The following is a 27,774-nucleotide window of genomic DNA, read 5'->3' on the forward strand; positions in this document are numbered from 1 at the left end:
GACACAAAATCAACCGAGTCTTCATGTTCTGATTCCAGTAGATGGATGTTCATTGGATGGCCCAGACCTATATCAAACAACCACTAGACATCAAGACAATTACATTCGTAGGATGAGAACAAAACATTCAGATGAAGAAAGGTTATCATGTAGGAAGATCACACTGCCTTTAAGTCTTATTAACAGGTCCAGAATCTGCAAACTTTTTCTATATTCTGTTCTGATTTGGGGAAAAAAATAGTCAGAATATATCCAAGCATAGTAAACTAATTCAAGCAGAATGCTTCTTAACTGAATGTATAACTAAATTAGTAAAAATATTAAATCTCTTTTTTTTAAATGCTGGGTCGTTTTAACAAATTGTTGGGTCAAATAGAAACATCTGCATTAATTTAACCCATATTGAAAATAACCTAGCATTTTTAGTGTATGCTAACAAATAAGTGGGTGGAGTTAGACTAAAGTACACTCTAGGGACAGTTTCCCAAACAGGGTTTAGATTAATCCAAGACTAGGTCTTATTAGTTATATTAGGACATTTACAAATAAACCTTACAAAAAAACAAAACAATACTGGTGTGCATCTCGAGACAAAACAATGGCACTGATAAATGATGTCAGTGCAAGATGTTTTTAAATTAAGGCAGCTCAAACATGCATTTTAGTCTTGGACTAGGATAAGCCATGTCTGGGAAACCACCCCTAAAAGTTCCTTAAAGGTGCCAAAAAATGCATTGATTCAATCTGTTTAATTGTTTTCTGATGTCTACATAGAAGGTATATACATTTATTAAGTGCAAGAGATGGTTTTACGTGTCCATTTACAACCCTAGAATAAGCCCTCAGAATGAAATGGTCTATTATTACCTTTTTTTTTAAATGGTCATTAATAATCATGTTGAGTTTTGCTCTGATTGGCTGTTTCTCAAAGCGTGTGTGTAAACAGACCTTATGTTTCAGCCTGTATCAGACAAAGATACATATTTTGAGGAATTTTTAATTATTCAGAGATTGTTAATGGACGTTTTTGAGTGGTAAGTTTGTGTTTTTTAGTATGGACCTGCAAAATGTACCTGTAAAGTTAATAGTAGAACTTCAGCCTAACCACTGGCATATAACATTAACTAGCATATAGCGCTAACTGAACAGTCACAACGTTGGGGGTGTACATCACTACTGTAACATCACAGTTGGTGTTATGTTGAGATTGGTCTGTTTTCCAGCAGTCTTTTGCATGCACGAGGTTTACATAAAAATGAGGAAACAATCGTGTTTGAGGGTCATTACCAGAACTCCTATTCATCTAAGCCTAGTAAAAATACAGTTTTACATTCTACGGCACCTTTAAATGTCCTTTGCAGGGCTCTATAAAGAACCGTTAACATCCACAGAACCTTTCTGTTAGAATAATAAAGGTGCTGTGTTGTGGAAAATGGTTCTGTAGACTATTAAAAGGCAATAAGAGGTTAAGAACCATTGACAAAGATTCTTTAGGAACCAAAAATGGTTCAAACAAGAACCTTTCCTAGTTTACATGTGTATGTGGATTTCGTAATGAGTGTTTGTTGTGTTACAGTGCGAGACTTGGTTTTAAATTTTGCTTCAAAAGTAAACCTGCTCCTACACACCAAGAAACAAAGGTACAAAAGCCGTCACTGGGGCAGAACACTGTAGAAAGTTCCCAATTATGTATTATTTAGGTACATGTGTACACTTTTCGAAAGCGCACTGCCCCAGCTTTTGTCTGTTTATTTCTGAGGGTGTAGGACATTAATAAATGTACCTCATACATTAATAAATAAATACTATTGTAGACGTTTGAATATTATACATTTTTACTGGAAAATAAAAAACTTCCAACAACAATTTACTGCAGGTTATTTACGTTGTGAATTCTTGCAAATTGATCCTTATCTACATTTCAAATATCACACATGCATTTCAAAACATTTTTAATTAAAACACACTATACTGTCCAGTAATGTGATTACATTGTACGATTTATTTGATACTAAACAGAACATATAAAACAAGAGATGTAAAAAATTAAACATGTTTTTTACCAATTCAAAATGCATGCATTAGAAAAGTCTGATTACATTGAAAATGGTAAATAGGCTGTTTTTACAATCTACAACAACAGCACAAACTCAAACAATTCGGTAAACAAGAGAAACATTAAATGAATGAACAAAATAATAGATTTTAGGAATTGGCATCTTGAACGGACGGGTCAGCCTTTTTATCAATCTCACCCTCCCACTTCTCCAGAAAATCCTGCAGGTTCAGATTGAAGGTGTCAATGCCCTTACCAGAGAGGTGAACACCATCTGGTCTATAGAGTCCTAACTGTGGCTTTATGTTGTCATGAAGCACAGCAGAGCCACCAAGTTTAGCCAAAATTTGATGTATGCTGTCATTAATGGCAATGCGAATAATGTCCATTTCTTTGCTGTCTCCTCTATCCCTCCAGGACTGTCGTGCGAGGATGTCAGACCACACCAGGAGACATTTGGGGAATATGCTTTTCAGCGAGGTTAGATCTTTCTGCACAGTCTCAATGAAAGTCTCTGGTGGAGTCACGCTTATGTCATTTCCACCCAGGTGGACTATGAGAAGGTCAGGTTTGGGCCAGTTGTCTTTGAGCTGGAGTAGCAAAGGTAAGAGCTGTTTCCACGTCATGCCCTGCACACCCTTCCACCAGATACGGACACTGTTGCGGTGCATGCCCAACTGCATACCGAACTCGGGTGAAGTTGTTCTCTTCTCAGCCCAAAACACCAGTGAGTGGCCACATATCCACACATTCCTTATCTCATTGGTGATGTTTTTTCCTGTGTGAATACGTGACAATATAGGGTATACATTAACTTCAGCAGACCTGACAATTTCTTTTACAGTTCGGATCATATTATAACATTGTTTCAATCTTTAAAATGATTTTTAAAGCTACAAAAACCTCCATGGCTTGTTTACTACTTGCTTACACCTCAACACCTACTTTCCATGCACACGACGTTTGGACGTGGCGGTCGGATTTCACCCCCTAGTGGAAGTCATAATTCAGTTTGATAGTAAATCAGTGCTAACATGGAAAAACATTGTGAAAGTGAAATACATCACTTCCGGTTGGCAGCTAGCATGCAGTGTAGTCGCTCAAGTAAAATGTTTTACATTTTTTTTATGCATCCAAAGCTCATTTTATCTGCAGATGATGCAACCCGTACGTAGCCCTTGTGTGACTTTAATGACTTTTGGTTTATCGGCGGTCGTTTGTCGTGTACAGTGGAAGGTGACTTACAGCAAGTTTTCACAATCCATTTTTTATTCTAAAATCTATGCTACCCCACGCTGTTACTTCATCATTATTGACACTAAAGTTAAAATTGGTAGTAAAGATGTAGTAAACAATGTCTTGAAACATCTGTTTTCTACGCATAAATGCCGTGTTAACGGCCCTGTACAACTAAAATGTGCATCTTTTCCTGCTGTTGAATCTCTATCTGTGTCATCATTCACTCGCCATGTTGTAACAAACGCTTTTTTGGGAAACTCATACAGTTTTAGAAAAACATGAGGCTGAATGAATGATGACAGATTTTTTTTTCACAAGAATGGTCAAGATTCCAACACAACATGATCCTAACGTACCGCCGAAAGCATAGGTAGAGTTTGGGGGGCCAGGGGGGACACTACCCCCCCAGACCAGAGCCAATTATGATTTTGTCTAAGCTATTAATAAACTAAAAACATAAGAATTCATATTTTACTTGTTTACTAATCTTAATATTTTAATGGGTAGACCGAGTTACTTGAGGCTAAAATAGTTTAAACCATCTTTAAAAAACACTAAGCTCTCTTGCTAATCTCAAAATGTTCGTTCTTCGATAAACTACCCTTTAAGGGTGCACATTATCTCAGGAACTGTTTAGACCTGGTATTAAGATGTGATCCGATCGACCAAAACACAAGTTGATGATTCTAAATACAGGTGTAAACGGGATGTTAAATGCCAACCACATTAGTCAAAAACTGATTGCTTTTGTGGTGTAAACACTCATGTGGTCAAATGTGAATAGCCACAAAAGAATGCCTACTCTCCGCCTATTGATCTAATTTGTGATGTACTGAGCACCATGTTTTTACATCGGTCCTGACCCGCAGTGTTCACTTTAGGCTTTCATTGATTAAACTAAAGCTATGTTTATATTCGCCGCGTCCGCAGGGGCGCATTGGTGTGCGCAGCAAAAATGACGTCAACGCGGAGTGGGCGGTCGTGCGCGTCCCCATTTAACGTGGAGGTGTGCACGGCATTTTTTGTAACTGTGCGCGCGGCTCCGCATCCAAAAATGGCTGAACTCGAGGCGATTCTGTCCGAGCAGGCAAGTTTGTGACGTATCTCTTTGATCAATCCAAGCAAAACAATGTATATATTTATCTGACACTCTGTAAGTAAAGTATGGAAACTTTGCAGTTTAAAACACAAATTATTTTACATGATTCAGAATGTTTGGCTTATATTTGTATTGAATGAACCACTGGACGAGGAATAAAATACAAACCTTAAGATGTCTGTACTGTTTGTTTAGTAAAAACGTTAATGAAATGATAATGTTTAATAAAGACATAAATATAAAAGATTGTTGTTTTATTCATGTTCTCATATTTATATATCAAGCTCTGATGTTACAAGCACCAGGGTTGTTCCAGCGGACGACGACTTCTATCCTCTTCTTTGTGTTTGTTTTTGACTTGATTGCTCGCGTCGCCACCTGGCGGTTCAAAAAATAGTGCAACAGGGAGCGCGTCAACTATAAACGTCTCGTTCGTTGGATGAGATGTGCGCACGATCCGCGGAGGCTTGAGTTGCGGACCAAAGAGCGAGTATAAACAAAGCTTAAAGCTGCTGCCCTTCGACGCTTTTTTTGCGAGCATGTGAAAGTTGCGAGTGATATTTCAAAGCAATTGATGAAATAAGCTGATGTACAAAGCATGTTAACTAACAACCCAAGCAGTGGTACTCTGCCATCATTTTAGTGCGCGCAAATTTAAACCCGTCATTTCTCTCGCTCCCGTTTAAACGACCAGCCCACAGACATCTCCTCAAAGTAATCGGGACAGAAGCGTTCGAAAGTGAACAAGCGAGATGGGATAAAATACAACGAACATGTCTCTCGTTTACTCGTGTTTAGATCGATCAAAACGCATCTTAATTCCAGGTATAAACAAAGCCTCACGATCTTTAACAACTAATTGGGTGAAGGCTACAAGCTTACAATAAAATCTAAAACTAATTCTGTTGGGAAAAACATAATACACAAATAAATATACTATATATTTTTAAGAAAAATCTACATGTGCTATTATGTGTCATTTAAGATAAGATTAACCATTTACTGGATGCAAATAACAGTACACGCATTTAAATTAGAAGTAGCATAGCACACTTAAATCATGCCACATCGAAGGGGCCGTTTTCAATGTACTGTGTATTTCCAACTTAATCTCTGAAGAAATGCAACACTGTGAAACAAACTTGCCTAAAGAACTAATCTAGACTCATTTCTTTTTACATTTATGCATGTGCAAAACAATCAGCATTGCATTTTCACACATTTTCTTTGGAAACGGACGTCCTCACATTGCAAGCACCATAGGTGCATTCTCGCCATATTGTAATTACAAGATTTTAACATGTAAAATCATTCACATCCTCGTAGAGCTCATAATTACAGATTGTCGACTAGGAGCTACGACTTGTACTACGTGATCGCTTCAACCTCACGCGGAAGCACTTCCAGTATGTCATTATGCTACGGAAATGCATAATTCCTAGTCCGTGGACATGATCTAGTCGTCAAGTTACGTGTTGTCAACTATAAAGTACGGTAATTACAATAAAGCGCAGCACATGCTCTTAGCTACCGGAAAATACTGTGCATATACCTGCTATTAAGATAAAAACCCATAAAGCTCCAAACCTAGAATTCTGAAATTCAAAACCCGATCTGAAAACGACATTGGTCTGAATGACCACAACCTCGATTTTATGAACCTAAAACTAGCCATGTAAGCCAAAGAGGCTTGCACTGTAAAAGAAGTAAGAGTCTGACGGCTCTGGAAATACTAATACCTGGAGTTGAACTTTGTTTTAGTCCACGTGCTCGCAGGGCTTCCATTTGCTGCTCTTTCTTCATCTTCATTCTCTGGTTAAACTGTTCAAGCTGCCCAGAGCACAATTACATAAGAACAAAACTCGCACAATGGTGATATCAGTGCATTTATCACAGGTCCACAATGTTTCATAAACCACATCAGCAAAAAACAATGAGCTTATTTTCCAATAATATGGTTACATCACAGAAGTGTAACATGAGTATAACATATCATGAGCATTGGCATCACTCAACAAAAATCACAGAAAATGATCCGATTCCACATGTGAGAAGTTTGAGGAAAGATGTCATACCCGTTTCTTCTGTTTCGCCTTGATGTCGTCCTCTGTTATGGCAGCAACCTGGTTTTTCCCAGCTTCCTCCTCCTTCGCCGGAGTCGCGCCTTGGAGATTAATGGTACTAAGAACTCTATTACTCGTACTTATTGGTTTAACATTACTCATACTTACTGGTTTAACGTTACTCGTAATTACTGGTTTAACATTACTCGTACTTACTGGTTTAACATCAACAATTTCTATTGTTTTGAGGCACCTAACAGTTTGTGTGGAAGAGACAACGTTAATGGGTTGTCCTACAGGAGGCTTATAAGGAACTGACACAGGTTGAGTACCTGAAGGATATGAATTATTGCCTGTTTGTGTAGTGTACAAACCATAATTCGTAGTTGAGGGCACTGGTTGAAAACCAGCATAAGCTGAATTAGGAGGTTGAGGCATAGTGCCATATGGGAATGGCGAATATTGTACATTGGGATTCTGACTGCTATCCGCAGAATAAGGAACACTCCAAGGGTTTTGCTGATTACTGTAGTAAGAATACTGTGAAGCCGGACTGTTGGGAATGGTTGGGTTTTGTGGGGGATACTGGGAACCGCCAGCTACAGCCGTGGGTAAAACGTGCGTGGATGGAGGTTGGTAGGAAACTGAAGAACCTGTTGTTTGCTCAGATGATGGAGTTGAAGGATTCAGCGCATCTTCTGCCGACTTTGCATTCGTTATGGTCCTTTTAATGCTTGTTAGGTCCACATTTTCCACTTTTTGTTGGTCTTTGTCTTTAACAGAGTCCCTGTAGCTCATGTAAACCCTACGACTAGAGGACTGAGCTGGAGAAACTGATCGGAAGCGTTCATTGTCTGAGGAATCTGCCCTACTACCTTCACGGTCGGATCGGCTCACGGATAGCTCTCGGTTTACGTCTGAATGAGATGATGAACTGTGACGTTTTACCGTCTTGCCATACAACCTTTCTCTTGTCCTGTCTGCTAATTTGCTAACCTCTCCTGTGTCTAACTCTAGTCCAATTGTTTGAAGAAGACTCTGAATCTTTTCAAACTGTTCTTTCTTTTCATTTATCTCCTCATTGCTTTCTTCAGACTGCTGACGGGCTACACTTTGGGTAAACCTGCTGTCAGGCATCTCTCTGTCCTTTACGTAAGAGTGCTGAATATTTTGATCGACACTCTGCTTTTGTGCAGGCCAACTACCTTCGCTATACCGATTGGGATCACTAGCATAATCTATTTGTTGTGTTACACGCAGATTATCATCATCATATGATGGTTTGTATTGTTCAGAGAACCAGTTTGGTTCTGCTCGCTGCAAGTGCTGAATATCTGAACCTGTCTGATGACCAAAGGGAAGCTTCCTCTCAGTATTTGCTGCTGGCTGATCACCATAATTGCTTCCAACAAGCCAAGAAAATCCACTACCATCCTTCATAGCTCTTTCATGAGGCAAGAGGTCATCTTGACTGGGATCTTCAAATTGGGTTTCAGTCTCCATTGGGCTTTTAACTTGTTTGTGGACCGAATGTCTTCCAAAGTCTTCTCTCACAGGAGGGGGCTCATTGTTGTCATCTTCATCTTCAAAAGGATCATAAATATCATCCATGAAGGGTATTTGTCTATCTAACTGTGGTTGAGGTTTCTTCTTTTCACTCATTAAATCAAGACCCTTTCTAGCCTCTTGAAATAGCGAGCTTAAAATACCCTGGTCAGCCTTGTTGAGAGCACTTAGAAAGCGCTCCATTTGTGTGACAGTGCGCTTCGGATCTGGCGCTGAAGTCTGACTTGTTGAAGGGCTTTGCCTATAAAGATGGTCATGAGGCGAGATCCCCCTGTGCTGGTCCTCATGTGAACTGCTTGGTTTGGACATGCCGAGAGGTTTCTGTTCATGTAAAGGTCTTTGATTGGATGCTTGCGCGAGTGACTTTGGGACAACAGCAGGCTTGTAAGGGGATGGTTCAGCCACATGTAAGGTTGCTGAAGACTGATTTATGACTTTGTTGAATAAGCCAAAAGAATCGGAACGATTGGGCTGTAGAATAGGAAATAGGGAAGCTGCTGCAGACTGAAAAGCTGGTTTAGTAAAAGCCGAATCATCTTGACTAGGCTTGACTTGACCATATTCATCAACTGAGGCCGAGTCACACTGCAAAACATAAAAATGTGAATTACAAATGATAAAACAAACTGATGCTGTACTACTTTCTGTATTTTATTCCTTATAACTGCTGTGCAATCTGCTACTTTCTGTCATGCAACTATTTTCCATCCTTATCCTCTATAACTTAAACAGGTTGTTTTGGATTTACTTCAATTACTTTTAACTCACTATTGCACTACCTATGTCTAAACATTTGCTAAGCCCACATGCACCCTCATAATGCAATGATTTTGGCAATATTGCAATTACACTTTCTCTCAGGTAAAGTGCGCTGTGGACTGAGCCACTGGTTGCAAATCACAATCTAACCACTAGATGCCGCTAAAAATTTACCCAGTGGATCCTTAAGCGCAGATTCGTAGTAAACCTGACAGTAGGACGTTTTCCGAACTCTATCAACATGACTCGCTGACAGCAGTCTCTGCTTAGCACTACCAGCATAAACTCTGCTACCATGCTTGAAAAAACAGCTTAATCTGATGAGATCTGGCTCCTTCAGCAAGGAGTGCTAATCTATAAAATATTCTTTTGAATAAAATAAACAAACCTGAGGGACGAGAAGATCAGAGCGTTTCTTCAAAATTGACTTTTTGGGTTGAGCACTGGATTTGACGTCGGAGCTCCATAATTTTATTTGAGGTAATTCAAACTGGTCATCAATTTCCAACTCAAATTTGCTTTTCACTGCAGGTGCATTCGATACCACTCTGTGTTTCTGTTCCAAAGCAATTATAGCTCTTTTGCGTGCTATAGACTCACTGAGTTCATCTAACTCCCTTTTTTTCCTAAGCAGTTCTGGGTCCTTGATTTGGGGTGAAGGCATCTTCTTGTACTCATCAGAGGGCAAACTCTTTTCAGCGTTACTTTCCATTGTAGAGTAGACAGGCGAGTCAAAAGGACTAAATCTTTGAGAGTGTATAGAGGTGAACGGGACACCAGTGCTTTGTACGAACTGACCCGTTTTCTTGCTCGTGGAAGCCTTTTGAGAAAACACAAGAGACGGAGTGAGATATCAAAGAGAGCATGGGATTCAAAATGAAAATGAGGGGTCTGATTGGAAACAAACCTGAAAATGAGGATCGGTTTGAGGATCAGACTGCTTCTTCAAAATGGACTTAACTGGTTTCACTTCAGGCATCCACAGGTTCTCGCAACGCGCGTGCTGGTAATCAAAGGTTTTAACGCCGTTGTCTTCGTCCACCTCAACCTCAAATTTTTGGGCATTTTGCTCCATAGCGACAATGGCTTTCTTACGTGCAATCATCTCATCGAGCTCCATCAGCTCTTTCTTTTTCCTCAACAATTCATCATCTACATCATCTTCGGAGCTTGGGACTCTTTTCTTGTTGCTGGCGTCTTTACTGCTGGTTTGTTTTTTATACCGATCATCTTTGTTCTCCGGGCTCCGGCTTCTCTTCCTGGCACTTCGACTACTTCTCTCTCTGCTTCTGCTTCTACTTCTACTGTTACTGCGCCGATGTTTTTCTCTGCTTCGACTGCGTCTGTACCTGCTGTCCTTTCTCTCACGGCTGGAACTTCGATGTCTTCTGTAGCTGCTTCCTCGGTCTCGGCTGCGGCTTCTGCTGCGACTGTGTCTGCGTCGATGGGAATCCCTGCTTCGGCTCCGACTATGTCTGCGTCGATCTGTTTCTTTGCTTCTGCTGCGACTACGCCTGCGGCGACTACTGTCCCTGCTTCGGTCTTGAGCCTTATCATCTTTTGTTTTAGTTTTATCTTGTTCCTTCTTCAATTCCGCCATCAATGTCGTAGAAGGTACTGTCCCATCTTTTTCAATGTTTGGATCGCTGAAGTTCAAGAAATTGTCAAGATGAAATCTAAAAAAAGTTTTCTTGTATACATACAATATAGCTTTAAAAAAAGACATCTTAATTAAAAACTATATAAATCCTATAATTAACTAGAGTGTGGAATCAATTACAATCATAAAACTACAGAAATAGTACAGCAAGTATAACTTAAAGCCTTTAAATTAAACAAAAACATTACTATTACAAATACATTACAATGTCAGTTTTCTTTATGCCTGAAAAACACTACACCACGTTTATCCACTAAACATATTTTAAAACATTCGGGATTATATTCATACAAATGCTTCACTCCAATTGCTTTTTTGTTAAGTTATAAAACTTTCCTCTGTGACAGATAGGGAATACAAGTGCTGTTTCGTGCATTTTCATTGGGACAAAGTGACAAAATAGCAAAAATCACATCTTTATATTTGGCATTGAGAAAAATCCAACTGACCATGTGTCTTCAAACTAAATGATGAACACCTGAGCAAAATATTTTGAGACTAATGCTGCGTTCAGACTACACAATATCAACCTGACAATGCCACAATTCATTAAAATGGGCATTGTTTTATCTTGTATACGCTATATTAACAGCTAAGTGATGCTTCACAAAGTCCCAACAGAAAGACTAGCATGTTTAATTTTCATTCGCCCCTCCATTATGGATTGTCACATCTGTGATGCTGACCAATAGGAACCACAAAGGCACTTCTGTACACAGCTCTCAAAAATGGTAAAACAAATGAGAGCAATGGTATTGGTGCTCCTAGGTGGAATTATGCATTGGAGGAAGCCATACAAATTCCTAACGCTGGAATCATATCAAGGCACATCTAGTTAGGACACAGTGTGACTTGTTTCTTGTCTACGACACAAGAATTTAGTAGTCAATATCGCATCATCTGACACATCAACACATGTCATAGGAGTCTAAAATATTGTGTAGCCTGAACCTGGCATTACTTGATCAAAGCCAATCTAATGAGGTACTAACATGAACTTCCTCAGCATATCCTAAACTAACGGGCTAAAATGATCACCTTGCTCATGATTTACTTACACCGCAGTCGTTGATTCACCGCCTTTGTCTTCTTCACTGATTCTGTCCTTTGGATCCTTCAATTTGATGGTCATTTTCTTCTGCTGGCAGCCAAGCAAATGTGGTAAAAACATCCACGTTTAAGGATTAGCCAAGCCATAAAATGGTGTCCAAATAGTTAAACTATTTATGGTATCTACTAGGGGCTGCACTGACTAATCGGTTAACTCTGTGTTCCATGCATGAAGACTGCAGGTGGACAATTCCTTTGTCCACAAACTGCATCTCACTAGTTGGTTTACATTACCCTTAGAATTGGGCAAATTGATATTGCGAATTGAAAATATGACCAATGGAAATTACGTGTTTGTCAGTTTGCGCAAATCAAAGGCTATAGTAGCGCTGTGACATTTTGTACACACAAGTCAAACAAATGTGTAGTCAAGTAAAAATACGAATCTGTTGTGTTTTGCATCTATGCAGCCACTGCAGCTTATTTTAAAAGGTATAGCGGAAGATTTTCCAGAATTTTTGAAAACCGCCTCTTCACTTTAAAAAAAAATGCACATGCCCACCACTCTACCTGTTCCCGAGAGGGAACGCCTATTAAACGTGTGCATTAGAGAGCATGCACGAGCCTAGTTCTTCTCTTGGCTCGGTTTACAAGTTGCTGCCGGCTCATACATTGAGATGTTTACCATGTCTGTGCGGTTCGTAACTTGTGCCAGGGCTAGCATCGCTAATCACAGCTTACATCAACTTTTACTAGCAGTGATTTTAAATGGATTTCTCCAAATAGCATGACAAACTTTACCTGTCGAGTAGAAACTTCGCGACTGAAGCATCAGTGGAAAACCCAACCTGTGTGAAATATTCTCCCAAAAATCTGGTCTTGTTTCTTTCTTCAGAGGCCTTTCTCTTCTTGTCATACAATTCGTATACACTTTTTCTCTTGCGACCCTCAGACATTATGAAAAAATACGTTGGGAACGCGAACTTCAGTGAATGTCTGAAACCGTAGCCCACCACACATATACACCTGAAAGTGCACATGTGCAGAAAGCGAACCTAGGGACAAGCAAGTACGACAGCCTTACGTAAACATATCACCAGAATGATTGACCACTAGGATGACCAATAGTCTTGATGATCCACTCGGAAAAAGAAAATCTTCCGCTATACCTTTAATTGTTTACAAAAAACTAAAGTAAAACCTAGTTAGATGAAACTGCACGCCATATAGTGCCGCAGGGATGATGCACCCCTGCAGGCCAACCTGGAAGTCAGCGGGACACTGGTGTTTTCTATAGATTTTGGATTATCGCTAAAAATAAGCTCTGTGTTTAACAACATAAGTTCATGACACGTTTTGTCCAACAAGTTGAACACAACGTTTATGAATTATGAAAGTTGAAATTTAGCTTTTTATATTTCTAGTAAACGCATTTACACTTCAAAATTCAAAAATTTGAATTCATCTGTGAAGATAAACTTTTTGGACAAAACAAGTGGTTTAACTCTTTCTTTAGAAAAAAAAATGGTTCCCTGCAAATGATTGAGTTTTTTCGGCAATCCATATTTCTGCTATTATCCACTAGATGGTTACCCAATTTATAAAACACTAAAGCATCCACTTATATTAAAAACTGTGTATGTCTAACAAAAGCCCTTTACAAAAACGCACTTATCTCAGCTTTTTGCTCAAAATTTGGTAGTTTTGAAGAACTCTACCCATATTTGAGAGGAATAAATATATGAATGGGCATTCTGTCAAGAGGACCAGTGTCCCGCTAACTTTCAGGCCAGTCCACAACAATACGTCATCCCTGCGGCACTCTATTACTGCACCATTCAGAATGTTGCAGGCATCATAACCTTATTACTTACTAAAGTAATTGTGCAAACCCTATAAACCTTAGAGAAATATAAAAGTACTGCACCTTCTCTTTCAACCCAACGGCCTCTAACTTTGGTGCAGATGTGAAGACGGCCTCATTCACCCGTCTTACTCTAACAGCTTGCTTTCCACCTGGAACTGCTTCACTCTTCATAAAGCAGGAAAATTACACCAAAAATGCATGATTTACATACCAGAATCCGAAACGTATCCTTTAGCTTTTCAGTAACTGCAGTAAGCACATATCTGGCACAAATTATATTTCGGCAGCGGTGAACTTACCGGCACTGCTGTAAACTCAACCTTCTCGAACAAACGGAGTTTGGTCTCTTCCATGACCTCACTCATGTAAAAAATTATTTGTGGGTTCTGTTGAGTCTTGATGAAGCCAGATTTATCATCCAGTTTGACAACAAGACCCTATTTAGATAAAAGCATGTCATAAAATAAATCTTGCTATCACTGGACATTTAAAAGAAATTTCCATTGGAAATCAACTGGCCAATAACAGACCTACAACCTATTTTTGGGTTGAGATCCACTGTTTTATATATTTGCTGTAGAAAACCATAGCACCTGACCGTTTATAAGACAAATGTTTCACTGGTTGCCATTTTGTCGGCACAGTTAGCATGTTTGCTATCACTTTTGCACTTCAACAAATGCATTTCAACAAGTTTTACATTAATCTAGATTTTTAGTTTCGATTTTTCAACTTTTAATTGTAGTCATTTTAAAAATGTAACCATGGCATCATTCACGTAATAGAAGAAATCAAACTTCTGATCCGCATGAAACAAAGTTTTCGACATTGCATAAATGTTGAACAAATAATCTTTTTAAGTATCTGTGCAGAAAATATGCAAGAAGCATAAAGGTAGAAATAAGGGATGTATTCGTACATCTTTTAGTTAAATTACTGAAAAACTATTACTAGAGTATTCACGTTCTCTAGTAAACTTGTGTTCATTGATATTGAAGAATAGGGGTGAATAGGGGCATAAATTAAAGCAACACTAAAGAACTCTGGCTCTTTGCTCCCCCTACAGGTTAGAAGCGTAATTGTTCATTACCACTGTCGTAAATACTGCAGCATAGCTGGCTCTGATTGGATTGTAGGTCTGCCGTAAAGCAAGTTTTTGTAGTTTTCACTCGAACTACAGGACCGCTACCCGACGGTTGGAAACTTCTTTAGTGCGGTTTTGGCCGATAGAGGGCTGCAAAGCGAATGTGAAAGTGCCATTCACCCTGTTTTGTGTGGATGAACCACTGAAACTTTTTTGGAAACGTTATTTTAAGGTAAAAAACCTCTTTGGTGTTGCTTTAATAAATCTAAGTTTTATCCTGGGTGGCCGCCCGTATGATTTTCATAAAACCCTGACGTAACGGTGCATTCACACAGGACGTAAGCGTTAACGCTTCCCATTCACTTTTAATGGGTGACGTCATGCGTTGCCGAACTGAATTGTGAATCCGTTGGCGCCGCGTCAGAAGTTCGCCAATCAGATCGCCTTATGCAAATAACCTAGGCAGAGTCAGCCAATTACGTTTATGGAAGATGGAGCATGTGATACGGGCACTGTGATTGGCTGTTGGCCACGCTTCAGACAAGCCTTCTGTCAAGCGTTAACGCTTTTGTCCTGTGTGAACGTACCGCAATAGTTAGATGATACCCACACTGTCTCTCACTGAAATGTGTAATTAACTTTCATTCAAAATCTTAATTTAAATTAAACAAAAACCGTAAGAGTAAAATCTAAATTAATCAATAAATTCAATAAATAATCCTAATTCTAAATGACCACTAAATGCAGAATAACGCGTTGTGTGAAAAGCCCAAAACACTTCCTTACCAATTTTTCTTGGAACGTAAATGATTTGAAACTCACGATTTTTCGTTGTTCATTAGAGTCTGTCTGGAAGCTGTCCGGTAGAATCTCGATGTTTACAGCACGCTGCTCTTTAGTTACGCTGTTGGTGGAGATGTTGAATTGAACCTCGTCACCGACCATCATGGTGGCTTTTGTAATCACATCACAAGACCTAAAAGACAATTTCTTGTCTGTGCCCTCCAACGTTGTAAGCAAAAGACCCAGGGCAGGCTCATGTTTTTCCGCCTGTCAAAAAGTAATTGGATTTTTTTTTAAAAGACAGCCATATATGAATCTGTACACATCATGGGTTTCTCACTGTTCACCTCCCACACATGGCAATAACTACTTCCATCAGCTCAAAGGCAACCATGCTTAGCTCATAGGGACTTTCCAAAGAAACCTTTGTATACTCACAGATTAACAAACTCTTCTTACAAAGATTATGAATTTTTTCTGTTAGAAATTATTTCAATACGTTGCACAATATAAATGCAATCCAACCCATCATAAGAAAAACAAAAAAAAACTAAATCATATTATGGCAGCGTAATAAGCGTTTTATATTAAGTTGATGATTTATTGATACATAAGGGGGAGGCTAAGTGTGACCTTTATTAGCACGGTGTGATAGCTGTGGGATGTTCCTGTTTTGCAGATATCCTCAGAACTGAAGAAAACAAGGGTACTGTTTTGCTCAACAACTGCTGCATGTGTGTGTGACAGAATTAAAAAGTAATAGTTATTTACAAAGATACACTATTTAAGCATCGCAGTTTTAACACAAGCCATTTTAAAGGTGCAATTTGTAAGATATTTGCAGTAAAATGTCCAAAAACCACTAGGCCAGTGTTATATATTTTGTCCAGCTGATTACTATCAATATCTGTAATGTTTTCAACTACTTGTAAATCGTGAGAAAATTTCCATTCAAAACATTGTTACGGGGCAGTGCAGTCTCCTGTCAATGACGTTATTGTCCATGTGACCCTTTGTCACCGCCTTTACTGAGGTAACCCACATGACAACAATGGTCGAGTTCGGAAAAATAAAATGTCGGCCAAGGAAACGACTGGAGGACAAATTTAGTGTAAATAAACGTATATTTTCACTTTTTACAAATTTTTATTGCATTTCTAGTGAGAAATTAGTATTCTAGTTTTCAAATATGTGATTAGTTATCACAAAGGCGCTCTCTGTTCATATTTCAAACACGCTGTCTTTGAAGTGCGTCGGAAAGCCTTTCTCTGAGCTGCCTTCAGGCCTCCGAGTTCGAAGTCATGTCCTCATGAGGCAGCGAGGCCACAAGTCCTCACTGCCTTGAGTTTTCGGACGCAGCCAGTGTCGTGGACAAATGCGGAACTATGCGATAGCGCCTGTCGGGCTACGCGCTTGCTTATGGACAACTCTTTACCGTCTGCCGCTGGTTGTGTCAGCTCCTGTTAGCGTACGGGCCAACCAAACGACCCAAGAAGAGTTTGGAACAAAACGAGAGAGGATCAATTTGTTGTTGCATTATCTGGATAGAGAGAGCTTCACGACAACATTTAACTAGACCGAGATTCTGATCCTGCTTGTGTTTTACGCGATGGGTGAGTTGTTTTGATTCGTAACCCTTCAAAAAACGTATGCTATTATATTGATCACAACATTAGTGTGTAGATTGTAATCAGCGCGTCTTCCCGCGGACGATATGCACATCAAAGGTATTGTACATCAATATAAATGGTCATTTTAAGACACTTCACAATAAGATTTGTACTGTCAATACATTATGTGAAAAATCATTGTAGATTGTAAGTTGAAAACTTAATTCTGTGCTGTGTTAACCATCGAATTTGGACTAATACTGTAATATCTATGACTGAAAATTTCGTTTTGAACATCACATATAAACTTACATAATGAAATAAACGATGTCATCAAACGCAACATTTATAAGACTTGATTACCTTATCCATCAACGTGATTTCTCGTTTTCGTCTGATTGATGGCCATCAGCGGTTGAGTTAAAGACTACAAATCCCATAATTCCACGCTGCTTCAGAGCGTCAGTAAACAACATCATTTTTGTTGTTTGATCTGGCGCCATCTAGCGGCGCAAATAATACAAACTGCATCTTTAAGCCGTTGAAACACACACACAATAGAGCTATATGCGCACGCTGTTTCTGTGTGAAGAGCACTTAATTTGCAGAATTTCGACAGAAGTTTGATTGAGAGGGGGAGTAGTCAGGAGTGATGATGTTACTGCGCACCGAGGTCGAATTGCACCATATAATAATATGGTTCTCATTTTTATACACTTAAAAAAAATTGCCATGTTTTATTTTGTGCCACCATACTTACTCGTGTAACTACTCATGTAACAGTCTTTCTTTAAATAGGGAAAACATGGAAGTGTTTGGTGGCTTCTAAATTCATCCCTGTGTGGATCCTAAGGAATGAATGGGGCTAGGCTAAATGCATTCACAACACGCTGTACAAAGATTAAGTGTACGCATTGAAAAAAGATGGGGACATGTATAAATTTGTCTAAGTTGAGGTAGGAACACAGTAAAATATTGAAAAATGTTTTTTTCTTTAATAAGTATCACAAAATCTATAAAGTGTACATTATAGCTGATAACCACATGAACCCATTTGGTTTTGTGACTGTAGAAACATGTATATTAAGATGTAACTTTAGAGATGATCCCTAAATTCACAACTATCAAATTGTCAATTAAGAAAAATCTGCTCCACGATCAAGTTAAATCTAGTTTGCTAAATATGCTTTTGCTGTTTACAAACAAAACACTTTATATCAAGTACAAAGCTTTAATTACATTACAAGAATACCACTTTTGTTATCATCTCAAGATCATGAGAAAATAAGTTGTGATCACAAGAAAAAATAACTGTACACAATCTCTCTCAGCTAGATAAGCCCTATTCAGAGAGGATACGTTTATATGAGGAGCAGTATTATGTGATAATTACCCAAACATCTCATTTAAATGAAAATGTTTTTTAACTTATACATTTTGGCTGTTGCTTATGTACATGGGAACATGGAGCACGCAATCCTATTTGAATAGGGCTGTAACTTACCTCCTCCTTTGTTAGGGAAGTCTTCGGTGGAACTTTGACAATTGTCCCTTCATGTTTCTCACTGCTTATATCATAGGACACAACTCCAGGTTCGGCGGTCACCGGCTTCCACTACAGATTAAAGTGTGCACAGGTACAAAAAAAAAAAAAGTTAATTGGTATGCGTGAAACATCTACAATGTGATCACGAATAAGGTCAATCTTTAAAATCTTAAGTACCTTGTCTTTCACAGGAGAAGCTGCAGATGTTAGGTCAGATTTTTTTTCATTGCCTTCTGCTTGATTAAGGGTGCCCTCGGATAGCTTCATCAGTCGAATGGCTTTCTTTTGGTCATTCACCTTAAATAAACAGCATTCCTATATTATACAGCACTGCATACGATCAAAACCGAAAACATGATGTGTGTGTTTGGACACTTTTACTCACAATGAAAACTGTGAACTCCACTTCATCCTTAACATTCAGTTCATCTTCTGACAAACGATCAGCAGGAGAGGCAGGCAGGTCTCCATGAGTCTTGGTCTTAATGGTCAGGGTTTCATTGGTCTTTTCCACGATCACACCCTGTGAATCAAAAAATTGAAGTTACTCTACACACTTTCAATACGAAATGGTTTGATGGTCACAAAAGGCATGGACACTTACCTTCTCTCTGATTTCCTTGGTGAGCACAAACGATTCTTTGGCTTTTGGTTTGATGTTTGTTGCTCGTTGTTCGTTAGTTAATACATTTGTCACTAACTGGAACTCCACACGATCATACAGCAGAAGAGTTATGCTGGTGTCAGCCTTTCCAAAGGGGATATTAACAGGATCCACGGATATAATGGTCCTGACGCGGCCAGGATTCGTCTCCTTCGCATTCTCCTTGATAAATACATACAAGATTTTACAATCAAAACACATCACATCAAAACTACAAGACATTGATATGACGCAATAAATCTTACATTTTCAGACTCTTCTCGAAAAGCATTGCATGAAAAGTTTCATTTAAATGGATGTAAGACCTATATTTATACTTTGCAAATGAGCCTTATATTGGTGGTTTTATGTGGCTTGTTGATCTCAGTTGTCCTTCTTGTGTTAAAGTATTTCATATTGAAACAAGAAGTTGAGCTGTACATTACAGAGCTTGTCGCTTTTCTTCAAGCTATAGTTTAAGATACAACCACTTGTTTTTGCTTGTTAGAGGCAAGGTCTTGCTTTTAGTCTAAGGTTTTATAGAATAATATGATGGACATGATATATTTTGTTATTAATTAAGTCATGCATTACAGTACAAAAGCATTAGTTGAGCTCATAAGTTTACATCTGCAAAATGTTAGTATTTAGAAAAAAAGGGGGCTAACGTGTAGATGATGCTGGAAAAGTATGGCACGTGCAGAACTTGGACTTTTTTGAACATAAGTGGCTTAAATCAAACAAGATTAAAAAACAGCTCTTGATCAACTAGTAAACATCATACAGTACTTAAGGGGTGTGTACACCAAAACGTTTAAACGCAGCTGAAAATGCCAGGCGGATGCCGACTGTAGGCGCTTGCCAGCTTTTTTCAGCTGAACGCTTTGGTTCATTTCATCCAAACTTGAACATTTTTCAACTCTAACTGTACGTTCACACGGGGCGTTTTTCCGGGTCCGCGGACGGCGCGCATACGCGGACATCTCTAGTATACTTTCGGCTGAAGCGTTAACACTTCCCATTCACTTTTAATGGTTGACCGTAAGTGTTGCCGAACTGAATTGTGGATCCATCTGCGCCACGTCACTGCCATTGCTCAACTTTTCAAATGGCAATGCGTGCGTCAGCCAATCAGATCACCTTATGCAAACAACCTAAGCAAAGCCAGCCAATTACGTTTATGGAAGACCGGAGTATGTGTTGCTTCAGACAAGCCTTCCGTCAAGCGTTAAAGGGACACTCCACCTATTTGCATTAAGCTTTGTATAGTTAGAACCTCAGTCATGTTTTTGAATGGTTGTGCAGCATTTCCTCAGTGAGAAAGGAGAAATACAGATTTCAGTGTTGCACTTCCTTCTTTCAATGATGTAAAAATCATCATTTTGCATCATTGAAAGAAGGAAGTCCAATATCTTTGTTGAGGGGGTGAGACTACAAACACCCCTTTTCTCGGTCAAATAGGCACCAAATTCCAAAGGTATGTTACATTTCGACTACAAATATGACACACTTTCAATAAAGATTAATGTTTCTACAGGTGAAATGCTCCTTTAACGCTCAACGCTTAAAACCATCAAGTTCTGGCACTCAGCGCAAACAAAACCCACCAGCTGCTGGCGTTTTTGAAAAGCACACTCCTTCCATTGGAAACAATTGAAAACATCTGCTGGCCACCAATGTAAACACCTTGGTAGGCACGCCCCCTAAAGGGGGGGAGGTCGCACACTGGATGCACAACTCAGCGCTGAGCCGTTCTAAAAAAATAACAAACGCATTGTTTTCTAGGAGTATATGCACACCGGCACCGACAGGTGGTGCCTGTCAGTGGCGCCCCCCTGCTACGACTCAGAAAGTTGCTTGAAAATGTGAAATTGCTTGTTTAGGGCAGTACTAAATAAAAATAAGCAATTTGTGTGATCCTTTTATGTTTTGCTGAATATAAACAAGGGGTATGTAAACTTATGAGCTCAACTGTTATGTATTGATAACTTTTAATTATTTTAGTATGAGTATTTATTTTATTGTCCATATGTGGTTTGGAGTGTTCTGTGCGGTGTGTTTGTATTGGATGCCATTGATTGTCATTTGCACTGTAAAACAAATTTACCTACGGGTACAATAAAAGGTAACCTAACCTAACTGCTTTTAACAGTGGCTAGAATGTGTAAAAACATTGGTTTAGCATTATTATTCGAGTAAGATTTGAGTATTATTACAGAAGGTTTTGGCTGTGTCCACAGAGGGTACAGAGCGGTCAAGGACTGGGGAAGTTAAAAGCTAACTGTGTGTGTGTCAGATGTTTCTCTTTAAGCAGTGTGAAGGAATAAATCAACAGTTCAGTGTAACTTTAGATGAACAGACCCTGCTAAAACAACTAGATAAGACACAGGGTTGCTTTAAGGTATTTATACAGTATCTGCAGTAATGAAACAAAGTTATAACTTCGCAAGAAACTCTTTCAGCTGTAAAAAACAGGAAGCAGGAAATCCAACGGAAGAGAGAAACTGACTCTACTCAAGTTAACCCCTTTTAATGGTTATATTGTCATCCTGTCCTTTGTTTTTCTTTCTTATTTTGTTTCTTTTAAACGCCATACCAGCTTCTAAGGCTATATTCATGGCGAGAATAAAGTGTGACCTTTGTCTTATCATGTACTGATGTTATTATCAATGACAAAAACCCATCAACTGACAAAGATAAAAAAACTAAACCAAATATGCATACAAGACATATTTAAATTAAACTAAGAACAAAAGTCATCTGTTTTTCTCTAGTTAATGAATGACTTATTTTTTTATAAATCAGATGATGAACGGTCAAATTTATTTAGATACCCCAGCATAACTTTTGACTATCATCATGTACTGTATCGAAAAAAGTGCCCATTTATACACTACAGTAAGGAGTCATCTGAAAAATGTGTTAAACAACCAATCACTAGGGCGGCTCCATTATGGGCAAAATCATAATCATGATTATTTTAGTAAAAATTATAATCACGGTTGTTATGTTTAACACTAGAGACTTTGAAAACATGCATTTATTTTACCTTTTATTGGAGGTGCACCGATAGTAAATTTTCCACCGATACCGATTATTCACATTATGGCAGATTATTCTGATGATGCCGATAGTTTGGTGGTTATATTAACTTGCATTAACTAAATCCTGAAGACTACATTTTCTGAATGTAATTCATTCTTATAATGAATTTTATATTTTCTACACACAAAGCCCAAATCATTGCATTTTCCTGTTCTCAATACTTTTAAATAGTCGACAGTGTGACAAGTGCTTTTATCGTCTGTTATTGCCCGATACTTCTTTGCATCTCTTCGAAGTACCTTACAAACAAATCGGTCCAAAAGCATGCAATTCATATTTTAAATCGCACAATAATTATTTTACCTTGAACAATCAACAATACAATACAATCAACAACAAACCCATATGCCTTGTCCAGAATATCATAAACATCAATATTCTTAAAACAATGTTTACATTTTAGAGGTCGACCGATTTATCGGCCGGCCGATTAATTGGCCGATTTTTGGCATATTTAAAAAAATCGGCTTTGGCCGATTTTGCTGCAAAATTAGGCCGATTAATAGGCAGGCCCATCTGCAGGCACCTAAGTGCTGTTGTAGAACTCATGACGCTGCCTCTTGCTGCAAGCAGATCGCTCCCGTCTCGTGTGTGTACAGCCATGCCTTGTTCACAAACAGCTTTACTAAATGATGGCGGGATCGCGCGAATTAAGCAGCCAGTACAACAGCGCGACGGGGTTATGTCTCGCGGTGCACTGTCCATGCAAAGATTAGGCTAATTTCATGTGATTAATGAGTGATGATGAGTTTTGTTTGCGTGACAGAGAGAGAAGAGCCGCGCGCGCACGCTTTCTGTCTCCCTGCTTTTATTACTCAAAACAAAACTGACTCGATGGCGAAAGGTCGGAAGACCAAATCATATCCACAAAGGAAATGTTTTTCGTGTTGTTACAGTAACGCTTTGTTTACAGTTTTGCGCTGCTCAGCCTGGATTACAACACAGCGCGTCCGATTTGCGAACTGACTCCTTTGAACGGATTCGTTTGAATGAACGGTTGAAACAAAAGATCTGTCCCAACACTAAACTCACAAGACGTCACTGTCAGCACAATCAGTCACTTATAGCGCCTCAGACATGAGAATGTAAATGTGTTTAGAAAGATTTGCCCTAAATAACAGTCTCAACTAAAAAACATAGACATTTACTATATTAACTTTATGATGAATAAATATTTTATCAGGTCTACCAAATAAGGATTTTATCCTACAAAGCAATAAAAGCCATGGTAAAAAACTGATCTAAGATGATGACAGCAGAGTGTCAGGTAATATCTGTGTCTGATAAATGCATGGTGCAGAGGAGGTTGTAAAACTCTTCAGAAAGATATATTTTTAAATACTTTGACTTAAATAGTGACATTTTTGCATTTAAAATATCTGCTAATAATGATGAGAACATTTTGATTATTATGTACATATAGAAAATCGGCCAAACATCGGCCATCGGCTGCCCTGATTTCTAAAAAATTGGCATCGGCCAGAGAAAAAGCATATCGGTTAGGGGTGTCACGATTCTCCAAATCTCCGATTCGATTACATTTTCGATTCTCGTGTCACGGTTCAATTCGATTCTTGATTTTTAAATGATTTAAATAATTTTTTAAGACAAAAAATTATATGCCTTTATTATTATTATTATTATTATTATAGTTTCACATTAACATTGCATGCTTTTCCTCGCATTGGGGTTTGTGGGCTTTACTTTACGCGAGAGAGCTTGTAGAGAGAGAATTCCTTCTTGCACGCAGATAGACTTAATGCGCACGTCTTGGACTCCTATTATCTGAAATAAAACCAGTGCGTCATAAGCAGCTGCGCTTCTCTCTGTCTCACGTGCACGCGCTCTTTCCAAAGTCTAAACATAAACTAAAGTAATAATCCTTACGTATTTGTTCAGTTTTATGTGTTTCATGCGAGCTGAGGCAAACTATATCTTTTGTTTAAAATATAACCCGCTGCATCTTGGCGGCTCTCTCTCTGCACGTGCAGAGAGCTGCGCTCTGTCCGAAGGCAGATCACTAGGTAGTAATCCTGTTTATGATATGCATTTCAAGGAGTTGTAGCAATACATCCCTCGCGTTTAAAATATAAATCGCGTTCCGCTGGATGGATGTTTTTAAAGGCACTTCTGAGAGGTTTATTTTCCCCCGCTTGGCAAGCCGACCGGACATGACATGGGGACGTGACATGGGGGCGTGGCAGCACGGACGATCCCATTTTTTAATTCGAAGTTCAAGGTTGTGACTTAATTTCGATCGATTTCGATTTAAAATCGAAATCGTGACACCCTTAATATCGGTCGACCTCTAACCGATTATTCACATTATGGCAGATTATTCTGATGATGCCGATAGTTTGGTGGTTATATTAACTTGCATTAACTAAATCCTGAAGAATAAATTTTCTGAATGTAATTCATTCATAATGAATTTTATATTTTCTACACAAAAAAGCCCAAAATTATAGCATTTTCCTGTTCTCAATCCTTTTAAATACCCGACAGTGTGAAAAGTGCTTTTATCGTCTGTTATTGGCCGATACTTCTTTGCATCTCTTCGAAGTACCTTACAAACAAATCGGTCCAACAGCATGCAATTCATATTTTAAAATCGCACAATAATTATTTTACCTTGAACAATCAACAATACAATACAATCAACAACAAACCCATATGCCTTGTCCAGAATATCATAAACATCGATATTCTTAAAACAATGTTTACATTTGATTCATTACCATTAAGGACAAAAACAAGACATTTTTAATTATCCATTTTGGTTCCACAGAACAAAGGAAGCCACAGGAGCAAATAATGACCATATTTTAATTTTAGGGTGAACTATCCCTTTAAGATCTGTTGTACATATCTCATGAGCCGCTCACTGTTGTTTCAAGGTCCCTGTTTCTGCTTATCTCCTCAAGGTCAGCAAACACGCACAAGCAAAACTTCCATGATCTGCTCTCAGATTCTTCCTACTCCAAAATGTTCTCAAATTGTGTATTTTTTATTCAAGGCCAAAATTGCAAGTAATCAGTTTGTCCCTTACAAGTTGTACTACCAAAAAGCCAAATATCCATCTGGTCACCACTTAGTGATAAAACTGTCACAAACAAGCTTACTGTAAACAGCTTTGTTAGTTATAATGAAATAGATTTCATTTATCAAAACATTATAAAGATATGCATTTGTCTGTGTGCATGTCTGTAAGTGGTTATCTATAGTCAACATGTGGTCACCATATATCACATGATGAACTGCTGAGGGAAAAGTTCATGAGGCCCCTCTTGGAATGTACATATATCTTAGTGTTTAACAGATATATTAGCCGCCGGTCTGTTGGTCTCAAACAACATCCAGCACAGTGAAGTGCTTTATGTGGGCCTTTTCTTTTTCAGAGATTTCTCCATGTTTTACCATTTTGAACAAAAGCGATGAATGTCACATTAAAAGTCACGTGTTTATACAAAACCTTGAGAATATATTTCAGGAAGCAGCAATGTGATTATATTACTTACATCAGTAAGGGTTGTAGTAATCACACCTTCATACGCCGTGCTGTCAATGTCTTCTGTTCCTCCAGGTGCCACTTTCACATCAGTCGCCACTTCTTTACCCTAATATCACCAGAAGCAGTTATAGTACACAACTTATATGACACCGATGCTTCAACAGATTTCTGGGATTTGAGCACGTAACACGCAAACACTCACCATATTCTTCACAACAGTAAAATGCACCTTAACTCCAGGCACCAGAAGATTTCGTTTTCCATAAAAGGCATTGAAGACAAAGGAAAACTTTTTCAGATCCTCACGCTCGATGAAGCCAGTGCTATTCTGTGGAGAATTGAACAAAAAGTGTTGGATAATCAAGAAAATACAATAACGGTAAAAGCAATACATATCCAGAATATAAAAGAGCTTCTTACGGTTTTAATAAAACATACTTACACCAACAAATGTAATGACTCCCAATGAGCGTCCTCGAGGTGGACTGAAATCAAATAAAATAAAAACATTTGACTTTTAACGTTTAACTTTTCAACAGTCTGTTGTTTAAATGTATTTTCTTAATTCCACAAACATTTTGCAGAATAAAGCAATAATCTTTTCTAGAGAAAGCAACAACAACGCTGAAATTACTTTGATGTGAATTTCTTGAATGCTGATAACTTGGACGCCACCGTCTTAGCGGGTTCATTTTTAGCCTCTGTCGATTTCGATGGTTCGGTTTCCTTTTGAGGTTTTTGTGGTGGTGGTTCGGTTTTTTGGGGCGGTTGAGGCAAATTCTGGAAAAAAACAACAACATAGATTGTACTGTAAATAGACAACCCACAGTAGACTTTTCAGCCGTTTAGTGAGTGATTTAAAAGACAGGCACACTTACAGCAGCATTTAATGTCGGGGGTGGACCTAGTCCTTGAAAATCATGTGGTGGTCCAAAGCCTCCTCTCTCTCCAAATGCAAGATTGCCCTAATTTATTTGAAAGAAAAATATTGATTATTTCTGTATCCTGCAAAAAAAGTTTTATTCAAAAATACAGAAGCCAAACATTTAGGTGGTGCTGGTCACCATACACTTTTATTGTATGGGAAAAACCTCCCAAGTGACTAGTGTCATTGACCAATATTATAATGGTTAATAATATATTGGCAGATTTTCTATTTTTTTATTGGCATAGCCCAAAAATCTGTTCTTTTGTAAAATACATTAAAGCCAAAATGTGGCAGACAATAAAATAACCACTCATTATTCAGTTTTTAACATAGCGTTACGTTGTATTAATCCAGCACTTACATCCATTGGTGGTGGTGGTGGCCCATAATTTGGGTCTATTGGATGATAACGCTCCATTGGGTCCATCATATGGTAACCTGGTCTATCGTTAAACTCGGGCGGACAGAAGTCTGAAGGTCCACCACCAAATTGCGGAGGACCATACGGCGGTCCGCATCCATAGTCTGGATTGTAAAAGCGTGGATCTGGTCCATCATTAAACCCCGCAAAAGGTGGAAAAGGCGGTCTGTCCAGGAAATCCATCGGGCCATCATCCATAAACCGTCTATCATCTACCATGCCATCCATCATCATCATCATCATCATTCTGGGGTGTCCCGGTCCGAACTCGTGTGATGGCACAGAAAACCTCGGGCCATGTGGACCCATCGGACCTGGTCCGTGGAATCCGCCGCGAGGAGGAGGAGGCATGGGCCATCGTTCCTCAACCGGTCCTGGGGGACGCATCCCCCTTCCACGTTTATTTTTTATCATTTTCCTGACGTCGGTTGCTACTCATGTAACGTGACTGAAGTTTGTCGGTGACCAGCATGCGGGCCAGATAGCACCGTTTTGCAAGCGGGTTGTCTGAACTTGTAACTATGGAGATATAGTTCACTTTTCACGAATTACATCGCTCGGTAACGCAAGCGCTAAAATCGCAGTGGACCACTTGAATTATTACGTTCGAACTAAACTTTAAACCGTTACTTCTCCGCAAAACCCACAACAAAAAATAACTGACTCCTCTGCGCACACTCACTTAACAAACACTCAAGCACGTAATGGAGACGGCCACCGGATGTGACGTGGGAATTTCAAAATAAGAGTGCATTTTAAGTAGGTAAAACCTCTTTTACTGTCT

The 27,774-nt window shown here is 38.8% G+C and overlaps 1 protein-coding gene across 2 annotated transcripts; it reads right to left on the bottom strand.

The window, feature by feature from the left end:
* Positions 1-1,982: 1,982 nt before the first annotated feature.
* LOC129416009 (uncharacterized) lies at positions 1,983-27,705 on the bottom strand. Of its 2 annotated transcripts, none has more exons than XM_055170231.2 (19): positions 26,931-27,705; positions 26,520-26,606; positions 26,276-26,421; positions 26,084-26,126; positions 25,844-25,969; positions 25,649-25,747; positions 18,987-19,208; positions 18,768-18,905; positions 18,560-18,679; positions 18,341-18,451; positions 15,266-15,493; positions 13,659-13,796; positions 13,420-13,524; positions 11,501-11,580; positions 9,690-10,428; positions 9,171-9,602; positions 6,470-8,608; positions 6,134-6,224; positions 1,983-2,834 (listed from the first exon to the last, which is right to left on the bottom strand). In XM_055170231.2, the coding sequence occupies exons 1-19, from the start codon at positions 27,402-27,404 to the stop codon at positions 2,206-2,208; spliced, it is 6,147 nt and encodes a 2,048-aa protein (XP_055026206.2). In that variant the 5' UTR covers positions 27,405-27,705; the 3' UTR covers positions 1,983-2,205. The 2 variants fall into 2 exon arrangements, with proteins under 2 accessions (XP_055026206.2, XP_055026205.2); XM_055170230.2 differs by having other exon boundaries at positions 11,501-11,583.
* Positions 27,706-27,774: the final 69 nt, after the last annotated feature.

Source organism: Misgurnus anguillicaudatus, chromosome 11, assembly GCF_027580225.2.
Source record: "Misgurnus anguillicaudatus chromosome 11, ASM2758022v2, whole genome shotgun sequence".
Lineage (NCBI taxonomy): Eukaryota > Metazoa > Chordata > Actinopteri > Cypriniformes > Cobitidae > Misgurnus > Misgurnus anguillicaudatus.